Here is a 19,949-nt window from a genome sequence, read left to right on the forward strand (position 1 = left end):
CGCCTCCTGACCCGGGATTATTCCCAACCCCCCCTGACCCGGGATTGTTCCCGCCTCCTGACCCGGGATTATTCCCAACCCCCCCTGACCCGGGATTGTTGTCTCACGGAAGGGAAGCCTGTACCGCCTGTGAGGAACTTTCTCTCACTGACGCAGACTGTCATGGAGCCCGTCTGCCGAGAAGATAAACTTAATCCTATGGTAGCTGCTAATATATTCTCCAAAGTATTTTTCTGGTAAGCGTATTTAGACACTGTTTAGCGATACTTATCGTTTTCCTACTTTAGTGTCATTCAAGGTGAAATATCTGTTTCTTGTTTTTCTCTATATGCTTTAATCATTGTTCATTACAGAAGGCAATCAGTGCTGTTGGCCCTTTGCTTCTTCTCGGTTTTCATTAGTTCAGTGACAGCCTCAGATTGACACTTGTAGATTGAGAAAATATCGATTACTCCTACAATCACAGGACGGGTTTATTTCAGGCGTTCTCCTGAAAATCTTCAGTTTAAAAAAAATTAACTGTCAATGATAAACTTTTTGAGTCTAGATTAGAGTGGTGCTGGAAAAGTACAGCAGGTCAGACAGCATCTGAGGAGCAGGATAATCAACGTTTCGGGCAAAAGCCCTTCATTACGAATGATTTGGAGATGCTGGTGTTGGACTGGGGTGTATAAAGTTAAAAATCACACAACACCAGGTTATAGTCCAACAGGTTTAATTGGAAGCACTAGCTTTTGGAGCGCCGCTCCTTCATCAGGTGGTTGTGGAGGACACAATTGTAAGACACAGAATTTATAGCAAAAGTTTACACTGTGATATAACTGAAATTATACATTGAAAAATACCCTGATCATTTGTTAAGTCTCTCATACTGGCATCGCTCTGAAAGCCAGTATGCTTCCAATTAAACCTGTTGGACTGTAACCTGGTCTTGTGTGGTTTTTAACTTTGTACACCCCAGTCCAACACCGGCATCTCCAAATCACATCTGTTAGAAAGACCATGATAGTTTCACTTCTTTCACATGTAAATCACAAAACTTTTTTAAAAAGTTACATTCTCAGATTACCTGTGAAAATTGGTGTCAGTGCAGATAAGATGTTGAAGGTGTTAGCCCCCTGTGATCCCTGTCTATGCCATAATGTTTAGACTGATTTTAATCTAAAAAGTGTTAACAGAGTCTTAAATGGATTCATGCAGTTCTTGAGCAAAGTACAATGTAACTCTGCAAGTACAAATTCACCCCACAGATGTATGTGTGCATGTGGGTTTTTATGTGTGTCTGTCTGGGGTAGGGGTTTGTGAGCGGCTGTGTGAGAGTGTAAAGTGGTCTAAGTCTGTGAGAGGGTGAGTTTGTGTGTGTCTGGGGTGGGGGGGGGGTTGTGAATGTCTGTGAGAGAGAGTGTATAGAAACACACACACACCCTACCTATACACACCCTATCTATACACACACACTCCTACAGAGAGAGACACTCCCACACTCACACATGCGCCCTCTCATACTGAGACCACACACACATATATACTCTCTCTCTCAGACACTCACAAAGCCCTATATATATATATATATATCTCTCACCGCACCCCTCGGGTCATTTCCTTCCCAGCTACCCTCCTATTTATCTGTCATCCCCCTCCCTGTTTTCCCCGCCCATTCATGATGAATGGCGTATGCCTGAAATGTCAATTCTCCTGCTCTTTGGATGCTGCCTGACCTGCTGTGCTTTTCCAGCACCACTCTAATCTAGGCCTGCATTTATTGTCCATCCCTAGCTGCACTTGAAGGTAGTGGTGAGCTGCCTTCTTCAACTCTTTTGACCCATTGACAGTGAAGGAACATTAATCTGTTTTCAGGTCAGGATGGTGAATGGCTTGGAGGGGATCTTGCAGGTGGCTATTTTGAAAAATACAAATGAAGATTTTTGGGAATGAAAAAAGTGAGGTTTAACGGCCCTAAGTAGACATTCTTGCACATTTTGCATGAGCATAGTAACATGGAGTCCATTTCTATGCAGTAGAGCTGCAGGGAACTAGTTCCTGATTGTTGAAAGATGATTGTTTGCTTAAACTTAATTTTATATATTTAACATCTGACTTAAACTTTAATTTGTACTGTTTTGTATGGTGCCAGTCAACAGTAATGAAAACAATGTTGAAAATAATTAGCAACCCTGGCAGCATCTGAGGGGAGGAAAAAAAGTATTAGTTCTGTGACCTTTTATCCTTAATTATGTTTCTCTCTGTATAAATGCTGCTAGACCTTCTAATTATTTCCAGCATCTTCTGTTTTTATTTCTGATTTCCAATATTTGCAGAATGTTGCATTTTTTTTTTAGAAATTAATGTTAAACCAGTTGCCTGCTAATAGCTGTTGCACAATTTGGTAAGCCATGTTTATCTGTGTCGTAACAGTTGAGGGGAACACTAGCTGTGCATGTACTAGTGCAATCTCTGTGTCAGGGTTTCTGTTAATTGCAATCAAAGGAACACATTGGCTTGATGTGGACTATCAAAGTTCAAGTTGCCATTTTTAACCTGTGTAATCCTTAACCAATTATAAGTTTTTGACCCTCGTCCAACTTGGATTTTGTTTTGAGGCTGTGGAAAATTGCTTGTATTTGTCTGGTAAAAGTATTAAAGGAAAATATTTGAATTACACAGCTAAGAAAAAAGAAGTGCCTCAAGCAGGATTTAAACAACAATGCTCTGATTGAGAGTTTCACCATCTACCAACTAAACTATTGAGGCTGACGGAATTTCTTGCATAAAACCTTAATATGCTGATTAAAAATATAATTCAATATGCTAATGGCTGATTTTTAAAAAATTTGCATGGTTCCATTCTATATAGATTGTGGCTTTGGATGGAGATGATGTTAAGTGTTAGTTCACTTGGAAGTGTAGTGGACAGCGAAGAAGATTTACCTCAGATTACTATGGGATCTTGATCAGATGGGCCAATGGGCTGAGGAATGGCAGGTGGAGTTTAATTTAGATAAATGTGAGGTGCTGCATTTTGGCAAATCTTAGCAGGACTTATACACTTAATGGTAAGGTCCTTGGCAATGTTGCTGAACAAAGAGACCTTGGAGTGCAGGTTCATAGCTCCTTGAAAGTGGAGTCACAGGTAGATAGGATCGTGAAGAAGGCGCTTTCCCTTATTGGTCAGAGTATTGAGTACAGGAGTTGGGAGGTCATGTTGCGGCTGAACAGGACATTGGGTCGGGATATCTAGTCAGCACGGACAAGTTGGAATGAGGAGTTGGATCGAAGGGTCTGTTTCCGTGCTGCACACCTCTATGACATTCTATGTGGTGGAGGCTAGTACAATTGCAACATTTAAAAAGGCATCTGGATGGGTATATGAATAGGAAGGGTTTGGAGGGAAATGGGCCAGGTGCTGGCATGTGGGACTAGATTGGGTTGGGATATCTGGTCGGCATGGATGGGTTGGACCGATGGGTCTGTTTCCGAGCTGTACATTTCTGTGACTCTATGTCCTCAACCTGCTGCAAGAAGCCTTTCAACTCGGTTCTTTGCTCTTGAGACAGATAACTCTCACTATCCTATCCCATTCCTTAAAGGCTTCCTCGTTACTTAATATATTTTGAGGCACATTTAAATCCACACCATCTGGATTTGATTCCTCACTCTAGGGGCAGGAACTAACAACTGTTTCCTCCAGTTCCATGTCTCTATTGTAGTAAGGTTTCAACATATTTACATGACATACCCGACACGGTGTTTTACTATCCAGCATCTTTACCAGGTAGTTGACCTTACTCACTTTGTCCTCGATTTTGATAGGGACACTAAACCTGGCTTTGAAGGGATCTCCCAACACTGGTAACAATACTAATATGTCATCCCCACGGGAAAATGTCCGAATTTTAGAGTTTTTATCTGCCATCTGCTTCATTCTATGCTGTGTCCTCTTCAGGTGCTATTTAGTTAACTCATCTGCACAGTTTAATCACTCCCTCACCTTCGTTACATAATCCAAGTTTGAGATTCCTGACTTCAGTCCTGTCAATTTTTCTTTAATTAGTTTCAAAGGCCCTCTCACTTCATATCTGAATATTCAATGGAGGTAAATTGAATAGATTAATGTGTGGCATCTCGAAAGGCAAACAATATGAATGGGATACCTTTATCCCAATCATTCTGATAATTAGAATTAGATTAGAATCCCTACAGTGTGGAAACAGGCTCTTCAGCCCAAAAAGTGCACATCGACCCTCTGAAGAGTAACCCACCCAGATCCATTCCCCTGTATTTACCCCTGACAAATGTACCTAACCTATACATGCCTGAACACTATGGGCAATTTAGCATGGTCAATTCACCTAACCTGCACATTTTTGGATTGTGGGAGGAAACCGGAGCACCTGAAGGAAACCCATGCAGACACAGGGAGAATGTGCAAACTCTGCACAGACAATTGCCCAAGGTTGGAGTTAAACCCAGGTCCCCGGCACTGTGAGGCAGCAGTGCTAACCACTGAGCTACCGTGCTTCCTTGTAGTGAAGGATTTCCCCCTTCTCCCAATTTCTATCTCTCATGGGATGAAATTCCTGTCAGAAGCTAAATTTCACCTTATGCACCACTGCATATTCATCTGCCATCTTGCCGCTCTTCTCACATCTTGAACTTTATGTTCATCCATATAAGTTCTTATAATCTCTGGAACTGAGTTTTTAAATTGCTCCAGCAGAATAATCTTAGAGCGTCATGTGTCTTGTTTATTTTTACGGCCCGTACCCATCGATCAAAATTGCTTATGTTTAATTCTTTCATCTTAACATAAGTCTGACCTGGTTCCTTCTTTAACCAAAAGAGAAAATGCCGGAAAATCTCAGCAGCTCTGGCAGCAGCTTAAAGAGAGAAAAGAGCTGACGTTTCGAGTCAAACTGACCCTTTGTCAAAGGGTCAAAAGGTCACTTAGACTCGAAACGTCAGCTCTTTTCTCTCTTTAAGTGACCTTTTGACCCTTTGACAAAGGGTCAGTTTGACTCGAAACGTCAGCTCTTTTCTCTCTTTAAGCTGCTGCCAGAGCTGCTGAGATTTTCCGGCATTTTCTCTTTTGGTTTCAGATTCCAGCATCCGCAGTAATTTGCTTTTATCCTGGTTCCTTCTTTGTTTCATGAACTGCTGTCTATATGATACTGGTGCCAATTCATTGACACTTAAAATAGCCTGTTTGAAATCTGCAGAATGTCTTGACCCCTCATGTTGACAGTGCTGCAAGTACCTCACTAGCTCTGCCTACCAGCTTAGTCTGAACTCGCATTATCCGCAAGTTCTCTGTTTGCCTAACCAGTTTTTCAAATGAAATAAAGAAGGCTTTGACATCTTCCAAAAAATGGCAATGTTTTAACATTTTTGTATACATCCCATGCCTTCTCCTTTAATGTCCATTCTGCTAAATTTCTGGACTAATTCACAAGTTCTGAAGTTCAAATTCTTTCTCTGTCCTCTCTGTCCTCTCTGTCCTCTCTGTCCTCTCTGTCCTCTCTGTCCTCTCTTCTCAGCTAAAAACTTTCTCTCCATTTTCCCTCTCTCTCTTTTGATCTCTCTTCTCTCCGTCTTTCTCTTTTTGCTCAGGTCAGTATGTTCGCTCCCTTTTTTTATCTTCTAACTCTAGTTGCCTCGTTTGCAATTTATGTTTTTCTAGGTTGTTTTTCAGACCACAAGGATCAGTACTGTGTCCTCTACTTTTTCTCATTTACATAAATGATTTGAATGCAAGCATAAGAGGTACAGTTAGTAAGTTTGCAGATGACACCAAAATTGGAGGTGTAGTGGACAGCGAAGAGGGTAACCTCAGATTACAATAGGATCTGGATCAGATGAGCCAATGGGATGAAAAGGGGCAGATGGAGTTTAATTCAGGTAAATGCGAGGTGCTGCATTTTGGGAAAGGCCAATCTTAGCAGGATGTATGCACTTAATGGTAAGGTCCTAGGGTGTGTTGCTGAACAAAGAGACCTTGGAGTGCAGGTTCATAGCTCCTTGAATGTGGAGTTGCAGGGAGATACAATAGTGAAAAAGGCGTTTAGTATGCTTTCCTTCATTGGTCAGAGTATTGAGTACAGGAGTTGGGAGGTCATGTTGTGGCTGTACAGGACATTGGTTAGGCCACTTTTGGAATATTGCATGCAATTCTGGTCTCCTTCCTATCGGAAAGATGTTGTGAAACTTGAAAGGGTTCAGAAAAGATTTACAAGGATGTTGCCAGGATTGTAGAATTTGAGCTATGTGGAGAGGTTGAATAGGTTACATCTGTTTTCCCTGGAGCATCTGAGGCTGAGGGGTGACCTTATAGAGGTTTGTAAAATCATGAGGGGCATGGATAGGATAAATAGACACAGTTTTTTTTTCAGGGGTGGGGAGTCCGGAACTAGAGAGCATAGGTTTCGGGTGAGAGGGGAAAGATACAAAAGAGACCCAACTTTTTCACGCAGAGGGTGGGTACATGTATGGAATGAGCTGCCAGAGGAAGTGGTGGAAGCTGGTACAATTGCAACATTTAAAAGGCATCTGGATGGGTATATGAATAGGAAGGGTTTAGAGGGACATGGGCTGGGTGCTGGCAGGTGGGACTAGTTTGGGTTGGGATATCTGGTCGGCATGGACGGGTTGGGTCTGTTTCCATGCTGTACATCTCTGTAACTCTATAACGCCACTCCATTTGTTTGTTTCTCTGTTTCACCTAAGTGCTTGACCAACTCCATTACAATTTCAACTTTCCTTTTCTTCCAAGTTAAACCGAGTTCTAACCTAATTGGGTTTACTAATTCTAAAAGTATATCCTTCTTTTGTCTTTCTAAAATTTCTTGGCAACTTCAGGAAGCATCTTCAAACCCCAGAATCTCTCTAACAATGTTAAGAGCCAGTTTGCTCACCCTCGATGTAACCAATCACAAGTAACTGAAACAAAAGAAATTTTCTCACCTAAGTTTTATTTAAAGATCTAGGACACTAATCGCCAAATGTTTCAATCTACTGGGATCTTTCTTACCCCAGATCTGATCAAATCCTGGATGACGAGCCTCAAACTGTTACGGAGCGGTGGTTGAACCCCTGTAATAATCTAATTACATTAGATTAGATTAGATCCTCTGCAGTATGGAAACAGGCCGTTTGGCTCTACAACTCCACACCGACCCTTCAAAGAGTAACCCACCCAGACCCATTCCTCTACCCTGCATTTACCGCTGATTAATGCATTTAACACTTTGGGCAAATTATTTTGGCCAATTCATCTAACCTGCACATTTTTGGATAGTGGGAGGCAACCGGAGCACCCGGAGGAAACCCATACAGACATGGGGAGAACGTGCAAACTCCACACAGTCAGTTGCCCGAGGCTGGAATCGAACCCGGGTCCCTGGCACTTTGAGGCAGCAGTGCTAACCACTGAGCCAACACAGCCTGAAAAGCTTGTCTTGCCTCATAATTTGTTAAAACATGAGTGACGGAGAACTTTGAATTTCCAGTATTTCAAGAAAAAAAACAATTTATTTTCCTAACTTTAATAATGAATACTAGACAATAAATACTAACAAATCCAAGCCCCCCTTTCTTAATTACTTGCTGTCTGATCCCAACTCTATTAAAAATATGCTGTTCCAATCAGACACTTATTAAATATTTCATTAACTTCATCTCAAAACCACATAGTCTCGATCTTCTCCACTGTCTTCGATCTTCCACCTAGTGAACTCCCTGGGTCATCGTCTTTCTTTTTACTGCGAGAATTTTTTCCATGAAAAGGTACTTTTTGATAGATAGTATTGTTTGATTTCTTTGAGAGCAAACTGTTAGATAGGCAGTTGGCTCTACGGCAATTGCACTGCTGATTGTTGGCAGATCCTCTCTCTAATTTTCAAAATGGCGGTTTAGTCACCCCCATCCCCCACCAAAATGTTGAATTCTTCTAATTTCATTGGTTTCCAGGTGTCAAAACAATAACATTCAAATTTAATTGGCTTCTGGTATCCTGGGCATAATTTAAACTAATTGGTTAAATTTAAATTGTTGTCAAAACAGTACCAAAACTCAGGTACCATTTAACAGCCAATTGTTACATGTATCTATTTTGGATATGTGGAACAGTCCATCTTCCGCAGCTACACTGGCACCACCCCCCACCTTTTCCTCCGCTACATCGATGACTGTGTCGGCGATGCCTCATGGTCCCATGAGGAGGTTGAACAGTTCATCCACTTTACCAACACCTTCCACCCCTACTTCAAATTCACCTGGACCGTCTCAGACTCCTCCCACCCCCTCCTAGATCTTTCCATTTCTATCTCGGGCGACCGAATCAACACAGACATTTACTATAAACCAGCCGACTCCCACAGCTACCTAGACTACACCTCCTCCCACCCTGCCCCCTGTAAAAACGCCATCCCATATTCCCAATCCCTTCGTCTCCACCGCATCAGCTCCCAGGAGGACCAGTTCCAATACCGTACAACCCAGATGGACTCCTTCTTCAAAGACCGCAATTTCCCCCCAGACGTGATCGACGATGCCCATCACCGCATCTCCTCCACTTCCCGCTCCTCCGCCCTTGAGCCCCGCCCCTCCAACCGCCACCAGGACAGAACTCCACTGGTCATCACCTACCACCCCACCACCTCCATATACAGCGTATCATCCGCCGTCATTTCCGCCACCTCCAAACGGACCCCACCACCAGGGATATATTTCCCTCCCCTCCCCTATCAGTGTTCCAAAAAGACCAATCCCTCCGTAACTCCCTCGTCAGGTCCACACCCCCCACCAACCCAACCTCCACTCCTGGCACCTTCCCCTGCAACCGCAAGAAATGCAAAACTTGCGCTCACACCTCCCCCCTTACTTCCCTCCAAGGCCCCAAGGGATCCTTCCATATCCGTCACAAATTCACGTACACCTCCACACACATCACTTATTGCATCCGCTGCACCCGATGTGGCCTCCTCAATATTGGGGAGACAGGCCGCCTACTTGTGGAACGTTTCAGAGAACACCTCTGGGACACCCAGACCAACCAACCCAACCACCCCGTGGTTCAATACTTCAATTCCCCCTCCCACTCCACCAAGGACATGCAGGTCCTTGGACTCCTCCATCGCCAGACCACAACAACATGACGGTTGGAGGAAAGTCCCTCCTCCCTAACTTTTATCTTAGCCTGCTGGACAAACTTTCCTCATTCCTGAAGAAGGGCTTATGCCCGAAACGTCGATTCTCCTGCTCCTTGGATGCTGCTTGATCTGCTGCGCTTTTCCAGCAACGCATTTTCAGCTCTGATCTCCAGCATCTGCAGTCCTCACTTTCTCCTCTATTTTGGAACAGCCCGTTTCCCAGCCTTTGCATTCGGCAGCTGAGCCTGCACTTTTAAGTTTACTTCAAAATTCAGAAAATTTTGTCTATTTTAAAGTAAACATACATGCTTTTGACCTTGGTAATACTTGGAAGAATTTTAGCTCTCATAAGAAGTGTTGGAGCAGTATCCAAGAATAGTTTCTACTGAGTTTTATTCACTGAATTGTTCATCTTTAATTTGTTTAAATCTTTTCACATTGTTGCTTTAGTGTGTGCTGAAGACGTGTTCAAATTGTGTTGCAAGTTCAGTTATCTTTTTATTTTTCAATTTGCAGTTGGTTAAATCCACTGTTTCGAATTGGTTACAAAAGGAGATTAGAAGAAAATGATTTGTACAAAGTGCCTCCAGAAGATGGTTCTGAGAGATTAGGAGAGGAACTGCAAAGGTATTCCTATTTTTTGCTTTTTCAAATTGTTGCTGAATACATACAAGTGCAATGTGAATAATATGTTTAATAGACTATAGCAACAGATGGTGACCCCATAAATATTTTAAAACCACACAGCACCAGATTATAGTCCAACAGGTTCATCACCTGATCAAGGAGCAGAGCTTCGAAAGCTAATGCTTTCAGTTAAACGTGTTGGACTATAACGGTGTTGTGTGATTTTTAACTTTGTACACCCCGGTCCAACACTGGCATCTCCATACCATAAATATTTGTCAGTGAAGTTCATATATTTTGTACATTTCGGTCAAATTCAACTATTGCCTAGGCCTGACACTACTTTGGTATTATGCTGTTTGTAATATTGCACCCCAGAAGTATCAGACCACATTAACAACAAGTCTAGTTCAAATATGTTCTGATGTTAGAAGATGACTTGACTTTGAAATTGCAGTAGAACTTCCATCACCTCCCACACCACTGGTATGTGTTTGAAAACTGAGCACTTTTCCCTCCAGTTTCCAGTTGTGTTAGAGATGTTGGAAAATTACTTAAATCTATTTTAACTTTTATGTATTTTTACACTTCACACAAAAGTAGGCAATGGCAAGAACATCTCTGACGATATGACATCATACATACTCCAACCATTAAACTTAGGGCTGCACAGTGGTTAGTACTACTGCCTCACAGCGCCAGGGACCCGGGTTGGATTTCAGCCTCTGGCGACTGTCTGTGTGGAGTTCGCACATTTTCTCCATCTGTATGGGTTTCCTCCGAGTGCTCCGGTCTCCTCCCACAATTCAAATAGGTGCAGGTTAGCTTGGCTGTGCTAAGTTGCTCATAGTGTTCAGGGATGTGTAGGGTAGGTTCATTAGTCAGGGTAACTATAGGGTAGAGGAATGGGTCTGGGTGGGTTACTTTTCGGAGGGTCAGTGTGGGCTTGTTTCCACACTGTAAGGATTCTAATTCTAATTCTACAATTCCTTCTGTATGTATCATGAGTAAATAACACTCCAATCATTACGAATGCATAGGAGTTTTAAGTGATGGCATATTTTATACTGACCTTGACTAAATTCTGTTATTCAGAACAGAACAATCTCAAACTGATATTTAGAGTATTTTCCAGAATATATCTGTCTGACGAGGCTACCAGCCTTTGTACATTACCATCATAGGCATCAATGCCAATCCAATATGCCTGATGGTTTGAACATTAACTAGTCAACACTCTGTACTTTCTCTCACTGAACATCCCATGGTTGACGAAGTGGAATGCTAAAAATTTAAAACTGTGTAAGGCATTCCCCACTTGTGTGATAGAATTGTTTGCATTATGTGCCTATATCTTAGGACTGTAGAATAGGTCAAGATAAAAGGTAGGGAGGAGGGACTTGGGGGAGGGGCTTTGGAAATGCGATAGGTGGAGGGAGGTCAAGGTGTGGGTGATAGGCCGGAGTGGGGTGGGGGCGGAGAGGTCAGCAAGAAGATTGCAGGTTAGGAAGGCGGTGCTGAGTTTGAGGGATTTGACTGAGATAAGGTGGGGGGAGGGGAAATGAGAAAACTGGAGAAATCTGAGTTCATCCCTTGTGGTTGGAGGGTTCCTAGGCAGAAGATGAGGCGCTCTTCCTCCAACCGTCGTGTTGCTATGGTCTGGCGATGGAGGAGTCCAAGGACCTGCATGTCCTTGGTGGAGTGGGAGGGGGAGTTAAAGTGTTGGGCTACGGGGTGGTTGGGTTGGTTGGTCCTGGTGTCCCAGAGGTGTTCTCTGAAACGTTCCGCAAGTAGGCGGCCTGTCTCCCCAATATAGAGGAGGCCACATTGGGTGCAGCAGATGCAATAGATGATGTGTGTGGAGGTGAAGGTGATCTGGATGTGAGAAGACCGGGTAGTTAGCGCAAGTTAGTCAAAAAGTGTTAAAGGTAATGAAGGATGTCTGCTTATGATGAGACCTCTGGCCCTGTTTGTGGGAAAATGGACAAACCCTGGCGTAGTGGGAAGGTCTTTTGCCCTAAAAGTTGATTTTTCCAGCTCCTCGAATACTGCCTGACCTGTGCTTTTCCAGCACCACTCTAATCTCCAGCATCTGCAGGACTCGCTTCTGTGTAGTGGTCCACCTGCCCACAGTTAAAGCAAGCATTATGGGGAGTGCATGGATCAGTCGGAAATGATTTGCACCTGTGCCGGTCAGTCCCCGTTCCATCGTGGGCCTAGGAGAACAGCTGCAAGCAAATCTTTGTACGAACTCAGACTTGATGTGGGCGTGGTGTCCAGTCCCGCTAAGTGGTCACGGCCATTGCTCCAGTAGTAGGACACCGCACGTCGCATCTGGGACCTTGAATTATCTGACCAATCCATGTTGTTAGTTTTTATACAGGAAGCTACCTGGTCAGGCAAAGCCTGCATTCACAGCGCACTGAACTGAGGACTGTCTCCCTTCGGAAAAAGCAGTATCCCCAGAATAGAGGGTGTAAATGCAACAGAAGCGGTGAAAAAATAAAGTACTGTCCTTCTTTGGGGCAGGTCTACAGTCAAGGAGTTTGGAGATGTTCACGGCCTTAGGATGTGCATGTTTCAGTGACGTGAATATCATTGTGCGCTGATCATCTTCATCTTGGTGTATGGCACTAAATGTAGTCCATGTGTCCCTGTTTGCCCCCAGTTCAGCCATCCATCTTCCTTTTATTTCAGGAGGAAGAGAGGCATAAATAAGGGAATACTGATCCTGAATGATAGCACTGTACAAGATTGCAGTGCATCTTAAATAATCAATAAACCCTTCTGGGCCATCCTTGCGGATGGACTAAAGGGCATGATTAAACACAGCTCCTGAGGTTTGAAGGCTTGCCAGTCGTCAATGAACTGGTCTGCTTAGTCATCAAGAGCAGCTCCCGGATTGCTAAAAGACCTAAGTGTGTAATTGGCAGAGGGTGGTGGTGGAGGGAAGGGCTCTTTGTCTGTAGGCTGAAGAGATATATTACGGAGAGACTGATCAAGGGAAGCGCAGGGTTTTTCTACCGACGGGAGTTTAACACAGGACCTAGTGCAGTGAGCAATGGGTCAGCGGTAGTTGAGTCAGAAGTTGAAGGTAGGAGAACGGGGAGTGTAAATGCCGCCTCCTCGTCCATATCACTTAAATCGTGAAACATTGCCATGCAAGAGCAGCTGGATCATCCTGCTGGACTAGCCTCCTGCCTGCTTGTTACTTGCAGCTGTTTGTTTCAGGTCTTGATATTTCAGTCCCATAGTGCGCACTTGAATTTTAAAGTTTCCTAATCTTTCATTTTACCATTTATATAGAACATAGAACATAAAAGCGCCCGACAGGCCCTTTGGCCTTCGATGTTGCGCCAACCTGTGGAACCAATCTGAAGCCCATCTAACCTACACTATTCCATTCTCGTCCATTTGCTTATCCAATTACCGTTTAAATGCCCTTAAAGTTGGTGAGTCTACTATTGTTGCAGGCAATACGCCCCTACACCCTGTCCAAGCAGTCATCATTTCCCTGTTTACAAGCGTTAGCCCTCCAACTCATTAATCGCGAGTACTTGTGGCACCTTTGTCCAATTTGAAATAATAGTTTTCCATTTTGAACCTTATTTTTCGTCCAGATAGGATTTTTTTTAGCAGTTCTGCAATTTTATGGATCCCAAGTGCCCCCTAGCGGCCAAATGTGTTTACCCAATTTATTGTTTAATGCTATTCACACTTCCTGGGAGCCAACAACTGGATCCCTGATCCACAACGCTTCAAACATAGTCCAGTGTAAAAATTTAGATTTCAGATTTGGAAACCATCACTTGTAAGTGTCCTCTGCAAGGGACAAGGGTCGCAGCACTCAGCCAAGGGAAAGAGGGAGACCAAGGTTTAAAAGCTTATCTTGTGGTGGCCATCGTCTCTAATCTCTGGGTTGTGGCTTGATTGCTTTTTCAGTCTCCCCCCCCCCGAATTAACTTCAGAATCTCTACAGTGTGGAAACAGGCCCTTCGGCTCAATAAGTCTACACCGACCCTCCGATGAATGGCCCACCCAGACCCAGCCCCTGACTAATGCACCCAACCTACAAATCCCTGATCACTATGGGCAATTTGCCATGGCCAATTCACTAACCTGCACACCTTTGAATTGTGGGAGGAAGCTGGAGCACCCTGAGGAAATCCACGCAGACACTGGGAGAACATGCAAACTCCACACAGACAGTTGCCTGAGGCTGGAATTGAACCCGGGTCCCCGGTGCTGTGAGGCAGCAGTGCTAACCACTGGGCCACTGTGCAGCCCCTGGTTTTTGCTTGCAGCGCCAAATGTAGAGTTAAATTAATCATAGCTACAGGACTGAGAGAGCTAAACAAAGTCAACAAAAAATTCAGCACAGCTCGTTCTGATAAACAATCAGTCTTTATCGACAATAGAACTGCATGCAGATGACTTAACTTGGAAAAGAGAGAGTTATTCGCAGCTCTCAGTTTCTCTCACGAGTTCACACTTACAGAGAGAAAAGCAGGAATTTTTATACTTAAAACATATCAATAATTATCACTCGAGGCTTGTCATCCATTAGACTAGTACATTGAATTATGATCTGTGTTATTACTTGTAATGTTTATCATATTGACTTTCCAAACCTTGAGTCGCTTATGTAATTCTATAATCTAGTCCTTGTGGATTGTCTTTATTTAGGCTTAGTTAGTATTCCAAAATTTAAATAGAGCCAACTAATCCAGCTCTGACTAGGTTTACCAAAGTTCAAGAACTTAACGTTGACTTAGCCTGCGTCATGTCCTGCTGAGGTTATTAATTCTTTGACCTTTGCTATAGTCTTAACTTGTACTGTATTACAGCCAGGGATTGGCCAGTTTTCCCATCAGGCAACTATCTATTTCACACAATTCCACAAGGTCACTCAGCATCATCCTCACAATTCACTGTTCTCTCTAGCTTAGTATCATATGCAAATTTAGATTTTGCTTTCAACACTCCTCTCTTAGTTGATAATATAAATCAGAAAAAGCAGGGGTCCCAAAACAGATCCTTGGGGAACACCATTTTAAACTCCCCTCCAGCCTGCAAAATCCCCATTTATACTTAGCCTCTGTTTCCTATCTTTTAGCCAACTTCTAACCCAAATATTTCTGATTGACTAACCAACCTTCCACGTGTTTTCAAATGCTTTCTAAAAGTTCACATTTGCAATATCCACTGGCTGTGTCACCTTGTCAAAAAGTCAAATTAAATTTTCCAGAGATGTTTGTCCTTGACAAAACCATGTTGACTGTCTTGTATAACTTGTATTTCACTAAGTTTGTATTTACCGTCTCCCTTATTCTGGTCTCCATCAGTTTTGGCACTATTGATGCCAAGCTGACAAGTCTTTGTTTTCTGGATCATCTTTTGCCCCTTTCTTAAACAATAATGTTGCATTTGCATTTCTCCAGAACCCTGGGATTAATCCTGTATTCAGAGAGGCCTAGAAATTTTTTGTCAGCAGCTACACGATTTGCTCCCTTCCCTCTCTCCGTAATTTAAGATGCATCTCATTTGGGCCTGGCGACTTCTCTACCCGGAGTGCTGCCAGCCTTTTCAAACACCTCTTCATTAGCTGTGGAAACAGGCCCTTCGGCTCAATAAGTCTACACCGACATCAGTTGCAAAACACCCAAGTTGTCCACATGAGCCATTGTAATCATCTTTTGATTTGTTTAAGACAAAAACAAAGTATTCACTTAGTACCCCTGCCATACCTTTTGCTTCAGTAAACAGTTTATTTTGCTTGTTTCTGATGGGCTGCATTCTCTCCTCTGCTAATCTTTTACTGTTGGTATGTTTGAAGAACGTATTACTATTTGTTTTAGTGCAGCCTGCTATTCTTTCCTCCTGCTTCCTCTTAACCTTCCTTATTCCAACCTTAGACTCTGTCTTGCACTTGAGATACTCCTCCTGATTTCTATAGCTATTATTATTCTGATATGCATTATGTACCTTCTTTTTTCCCCTTATTTTGTCATCAAAGTCCTTAAACATATAGAATATTCTCGCTTTGGGTACTTCATATTTATCTCCCATAAGTATGTACCCAGCTTGCACCCATTTTTGATCCACTATTTTATCCATCAAAGTGCGTTTCCATACAGTTTTCTCCAGTTCAACTTTCAGACCCCTACAGTTTGCCATTTTCCAGTCTGGGTTCTTAACTTGACTGGTTTTTATTTTTTTCCAACTTCATATTGGATTGCAGAGTAATTGGAAATGCATGGTAAAATCAAGCTGTCAGAATGACTTTGTGATGTCTGATAGATCTGTTGGAATTGTTTGTTGAACTTGCTTGTTACCTCCTCAAAGGATCTGACATGGAAGTGCCGGTGTTGAACTCTATGGAAAACGTCAGAAGTCACACGACACCAGGTTATAGTCCCAACAGGTTTATCTGAAATCAGAAGCTATTGGAGCACTGCTCCTTTGTCAGGTGAAGTCACTTCACCTGACTAAGGAGCAGAGTTCCGAAAGCTTGTCGTTTCAAATAAGCATAATGTACTATAGCCTGGTGTCATGTGACATCTGACTTCAGAAGATGGTCAGTGGATGCGATCTATTTGGATTTCCAGAAGGCTTGACAAGCTGCTGCACATACGCCTGCTAAATAAGATAATAGCACATGGTGTTAGCATGGATAGGAGGTTGGCTGACTGGCAGAAGAGCAGGGTGGGGACATAGGAGTCTTTTTCAGGATGGCAACCAGCGACTTGTGGAGTTCTGCCAGGGTCAGTATTGGGACTACAACTATTCTACAACAAGCTGACCTTTCCTGTATCATTGGATTCCACATGTTCATCTTCCTTGTCTGGATGTTTATCCAGCCGTTTCATTCTGTCTCAAAACTTTGCATGCAGGAGGGAACAGATCGTATCGGATTCCTGATCTTGGCTGCAAACTAGACTGTCTATCACTTGAACTATTCAGTAACTTGTTCTTATCAATTTTCTAATTTGCTTACCATTCCCCCTCTTTTTTTGGAGTATCATCAGGCACCATGATACTCTGATTTTGCCTCATCCAATCTCAACTTAGTTGTGTTGCTTGTTAGATAGATTCAAGGAGTCCTGGGTTTCCTGGACCTGCAGTCTCTCTTCCTTTCGATGAATGACAACCTGCTATCTTGCTATCTCTACACTCTTCCTTGCCTGTCTATCATGATGTGGAGTCACCACACTTCTGGCACGACTGTTCCAGAAAACCCTCTGCTGCTTGGATGGTGTGAGTGAAGAGATTTGCTGCTTCAAATCAGCCACATGTTGTTTGAAGACTACTACCCTCCATCACTTCATACAGATTTGACTGTCCTGGATATCTTGTGGAACCAAAATGTCTGACATCTTGCATGCCACACACATCACAAACTTTCCCAGAGTCCCTGCCATCTTTACTGGACAATAAGATGCAGATTGCTCTGCTGTCTATAAGCCCCAACAAAATTTTTTAGTGGCCCCTCTTTCACTTTTTTTTGTGGCATGGAGGGAAACACTACAGGAATGTAATATTCCGACTTCACTGTTTTTGGACACCAAATCCTCCTGTTCTCAGTTGTGGGGTGTGAGCCAAAGTCTCCCAGAATCCTCCTGAGTCACTTCTCACTACTGCCTCCCAACTGAGTGTTAACATATAAAGCTGTCCTGAATACACTTCAAGAAATATGCCTCCTCTGAACCTTTTACATTATGACTATCCCAGTTAATGTTGGGGTTGTTGAAATTCCCCAACACAATGTTAATCCACACCCTTAACTCCTCTGTTTTACCAATAATGCTCCTAGCATGAAAATAGAAGCCATCCAGCCTTGTGTTACTCCCTTGAAACTCAACATGGCTAAGCTCTCATTGTCTTGGTTCCTTTCCTCTATTTGACTGGTAGGTTCTGAGGCAGGTATAAAAGAGTCTGAAAGATCTCTGCCTTATACACAAGGGTCTTGATACCTGCATGCGTGTCTTGGTCACCTAAGATGCTCACCCTTAGGCATTCAAATGTGGTGCTTGCAGATTGGATGTGATGTTGCATCTCCACATCGATGTCAGCCTTAGATGAGATGTAGCTTTCCAGGTAAGTGAAATGTTCCATGTTTGGGAGCATTTCTCTATTGATCTTAATTGAGAAGTGGGCCAGAATGTGACCGGGGATGGGTTGATAAAGGATTTGAATGCATGGAATGAGCTGTGAAAGGAAGTGGTGGAGATAGGTACGATAACAACATTAAAAAGAATTCTGGATGAGTCCACGAAGTAGAATGGTTTAAAGCGATATGGGCCAAACGCTGGTATATGGGACTAGATCAGTTAGGATATCTGGTTGGCGCAGACAAGTTGGGCTGAAGGATCTATTTCTGGACTGTATGACTGAGTCCTCTTAAGATTGAGACCAATTCTTTGATACTGTGAGATATTGTGTTAGAGGCTATCTTTATTAACTCACTCACTAGCTCACTATATTCATTAATATTGGTTTCCCGTTCATTCATTAATAATCCTTTACTAATCTGTTATTTACTTTAACATGGTTTCATTCATTCATAAAACAGCGGTTCTATAGTATCCAAATTTAAAAGCAACCCTTTCAGACACATTACTGCATTTCCATACCTTATCAGCCCTTATTACAAGCAGTGTTTCAGCATATAGAACAATACCATCCCCATCAAGTCTCCATGAAACATTATAATATTAATCAGCCCTTACCAACCAAACCCTGGACCTGAATAGATTAAGTACGTGTTAAATACCTTTTAACTGGGTCATTATCCCTTTATGAAACTAACTGACAAAACAGTATTTCCATAAAATTGCATGAATGAATGAGACTCATACCAACAAATAGTAAATACATCTCTCAATCCAGCTGCAGTAATCAGTTTAATGTCCTTTATTATATAATTGTGTTCAAGTACATTTTAAAACCTATTTAGAGCATATAGGCCTAGCATTTTTACTAATATTTGCTAACTTAAAAGACAAAAGGACTAACACCTCCTAATTATACAAGCAGACTGGATAGACATCCCATCAGAAGTAGCAGCCAGCAAATTGGAACATGTTTTAAACCATCTCCTGTCTCCCAGGACAGAACCCCTTCAAAACTTTGCAGACTCGAGATTAAAAAAAGTAACGCCATTGTAATGGAATTTTAATACATGTGAGCACAGTGTATAAAAGAGTTCTTGTAAGAACTATTTCAAGACTCCAGCTTCAATGTCTACCACACCAGGAGGAGATTATCTTTGGGGAGTTGGGGTATTTCCTGAAACACTACCTCGTTAACAATTGTATTGTAGTTTAGAAGTTCTTTGAAGGATTGTCTCCTTTGGAGACTTCTGTTTTCACTGCCTTTCAAAAGGACCCCATCCTTAGTCTGCACGAGTTTGAGGCTAAGGGTGTTGGGTCTGGTGGGACTGAACAAATCTTGGGTGTTATGCTTGTCAGCAAGGAGTTGCAGCTGCTTATCTTTCTCAGTCCACCTTTGGGTTTTGATTTTCCTTGTTGTTCTTTGTAACTCTGCTATTTCTATTCTCTACATTGCCTCACTGGTGATGTTGTTTTGACCGGCATGGAGAGCTTTCTTCCTTAAGTTGGTCAGGTCTTGGATGATATGATAATTCTTATCGAGCTGGTATTGGTGTGTCTCGATCTTGGAGCTGTTTGTTTCTTCCTAGCATGAGTTAGGAACTGTTGGACGAAGTTCTCAGCACAGAATCAAATAAGTTAACCGTTGTTTTAAGTGTGGCCTACAGAGAATCTGCAGTAGTGAGTAGAATGGGTTCTTTCTTGATTATATGTTTTTGGAGATTTATCTCTTGACTAAACTTAAAATATAAGCCATAACTATTAATTTAACCTGGGGCAGTGTTTGTCGAAGAATAAGACGGTGTTAATTTCTGGGTCTGTAGATTGTGAAGGAGCAAAAATGGCCTTTGATAGAGTGATATGTACTTCTTGTCAGATGTGGGAGTTTAAAGAGAGTTTAAGGGTTACTAAGGATTACATCTGCTGTTGGCTGCGAATCTGATCAGATCGAATGGATCGGTTGGAGAGACAGTTAGAAGTGATGAGGAATTTGCAACAGCAACAGTATGTGATGGATGGTAGTTATAGGAAGGGGGGAAAGTCTCAGATACAGTCATATAGATGGGTT

General features: G+C 42.6%; 1 protein-coding gene across 1 annotated transcript in view; it reads left to right on the plus strand.

The window, feature by feature from the left end:
• The first annotated feature begins 36 nt into the window (after window positions 1-36).
• The window catches only part of abcc4 (ATP-binding cassette, sub-family C (CFTR/MRP), member 4), a 438,076-nt gene continuing 418,163 nt past the window's right edge, over window positions 37-19,949 (plus strand). Inside the window, exons 1-2 of the mRNA XM_043692688.1 lie at window positions 37-236; window positions 9,660-9,770. Coding sequence (XP_043548623.1) covers window positions 163-236; window positions 9,660-9,770 — 185 coding nt within the window. The 5' untranslated portion in view covers window positions 37-162. The remainder of the gene's footprint in view (window positions 237-9,659; window positions 9,771-19,949) is intronic.

This window comes from Chiloscyllium plagiosum, chromosome 6, assembly GCF_004010195.1.
Source record: "Chiloscyllium plagiosum isolate BGI_BamShark_2017 chromosome 6, ASM401019v2, whole genome shotgun sequence".
NCBI lineage: Eukaryota > Metazoa > Chordata > Chondrichthyes > Orectolobiformes > Hemiscylliidae > Chiloscyllium > Chiloscyllium plagiosum.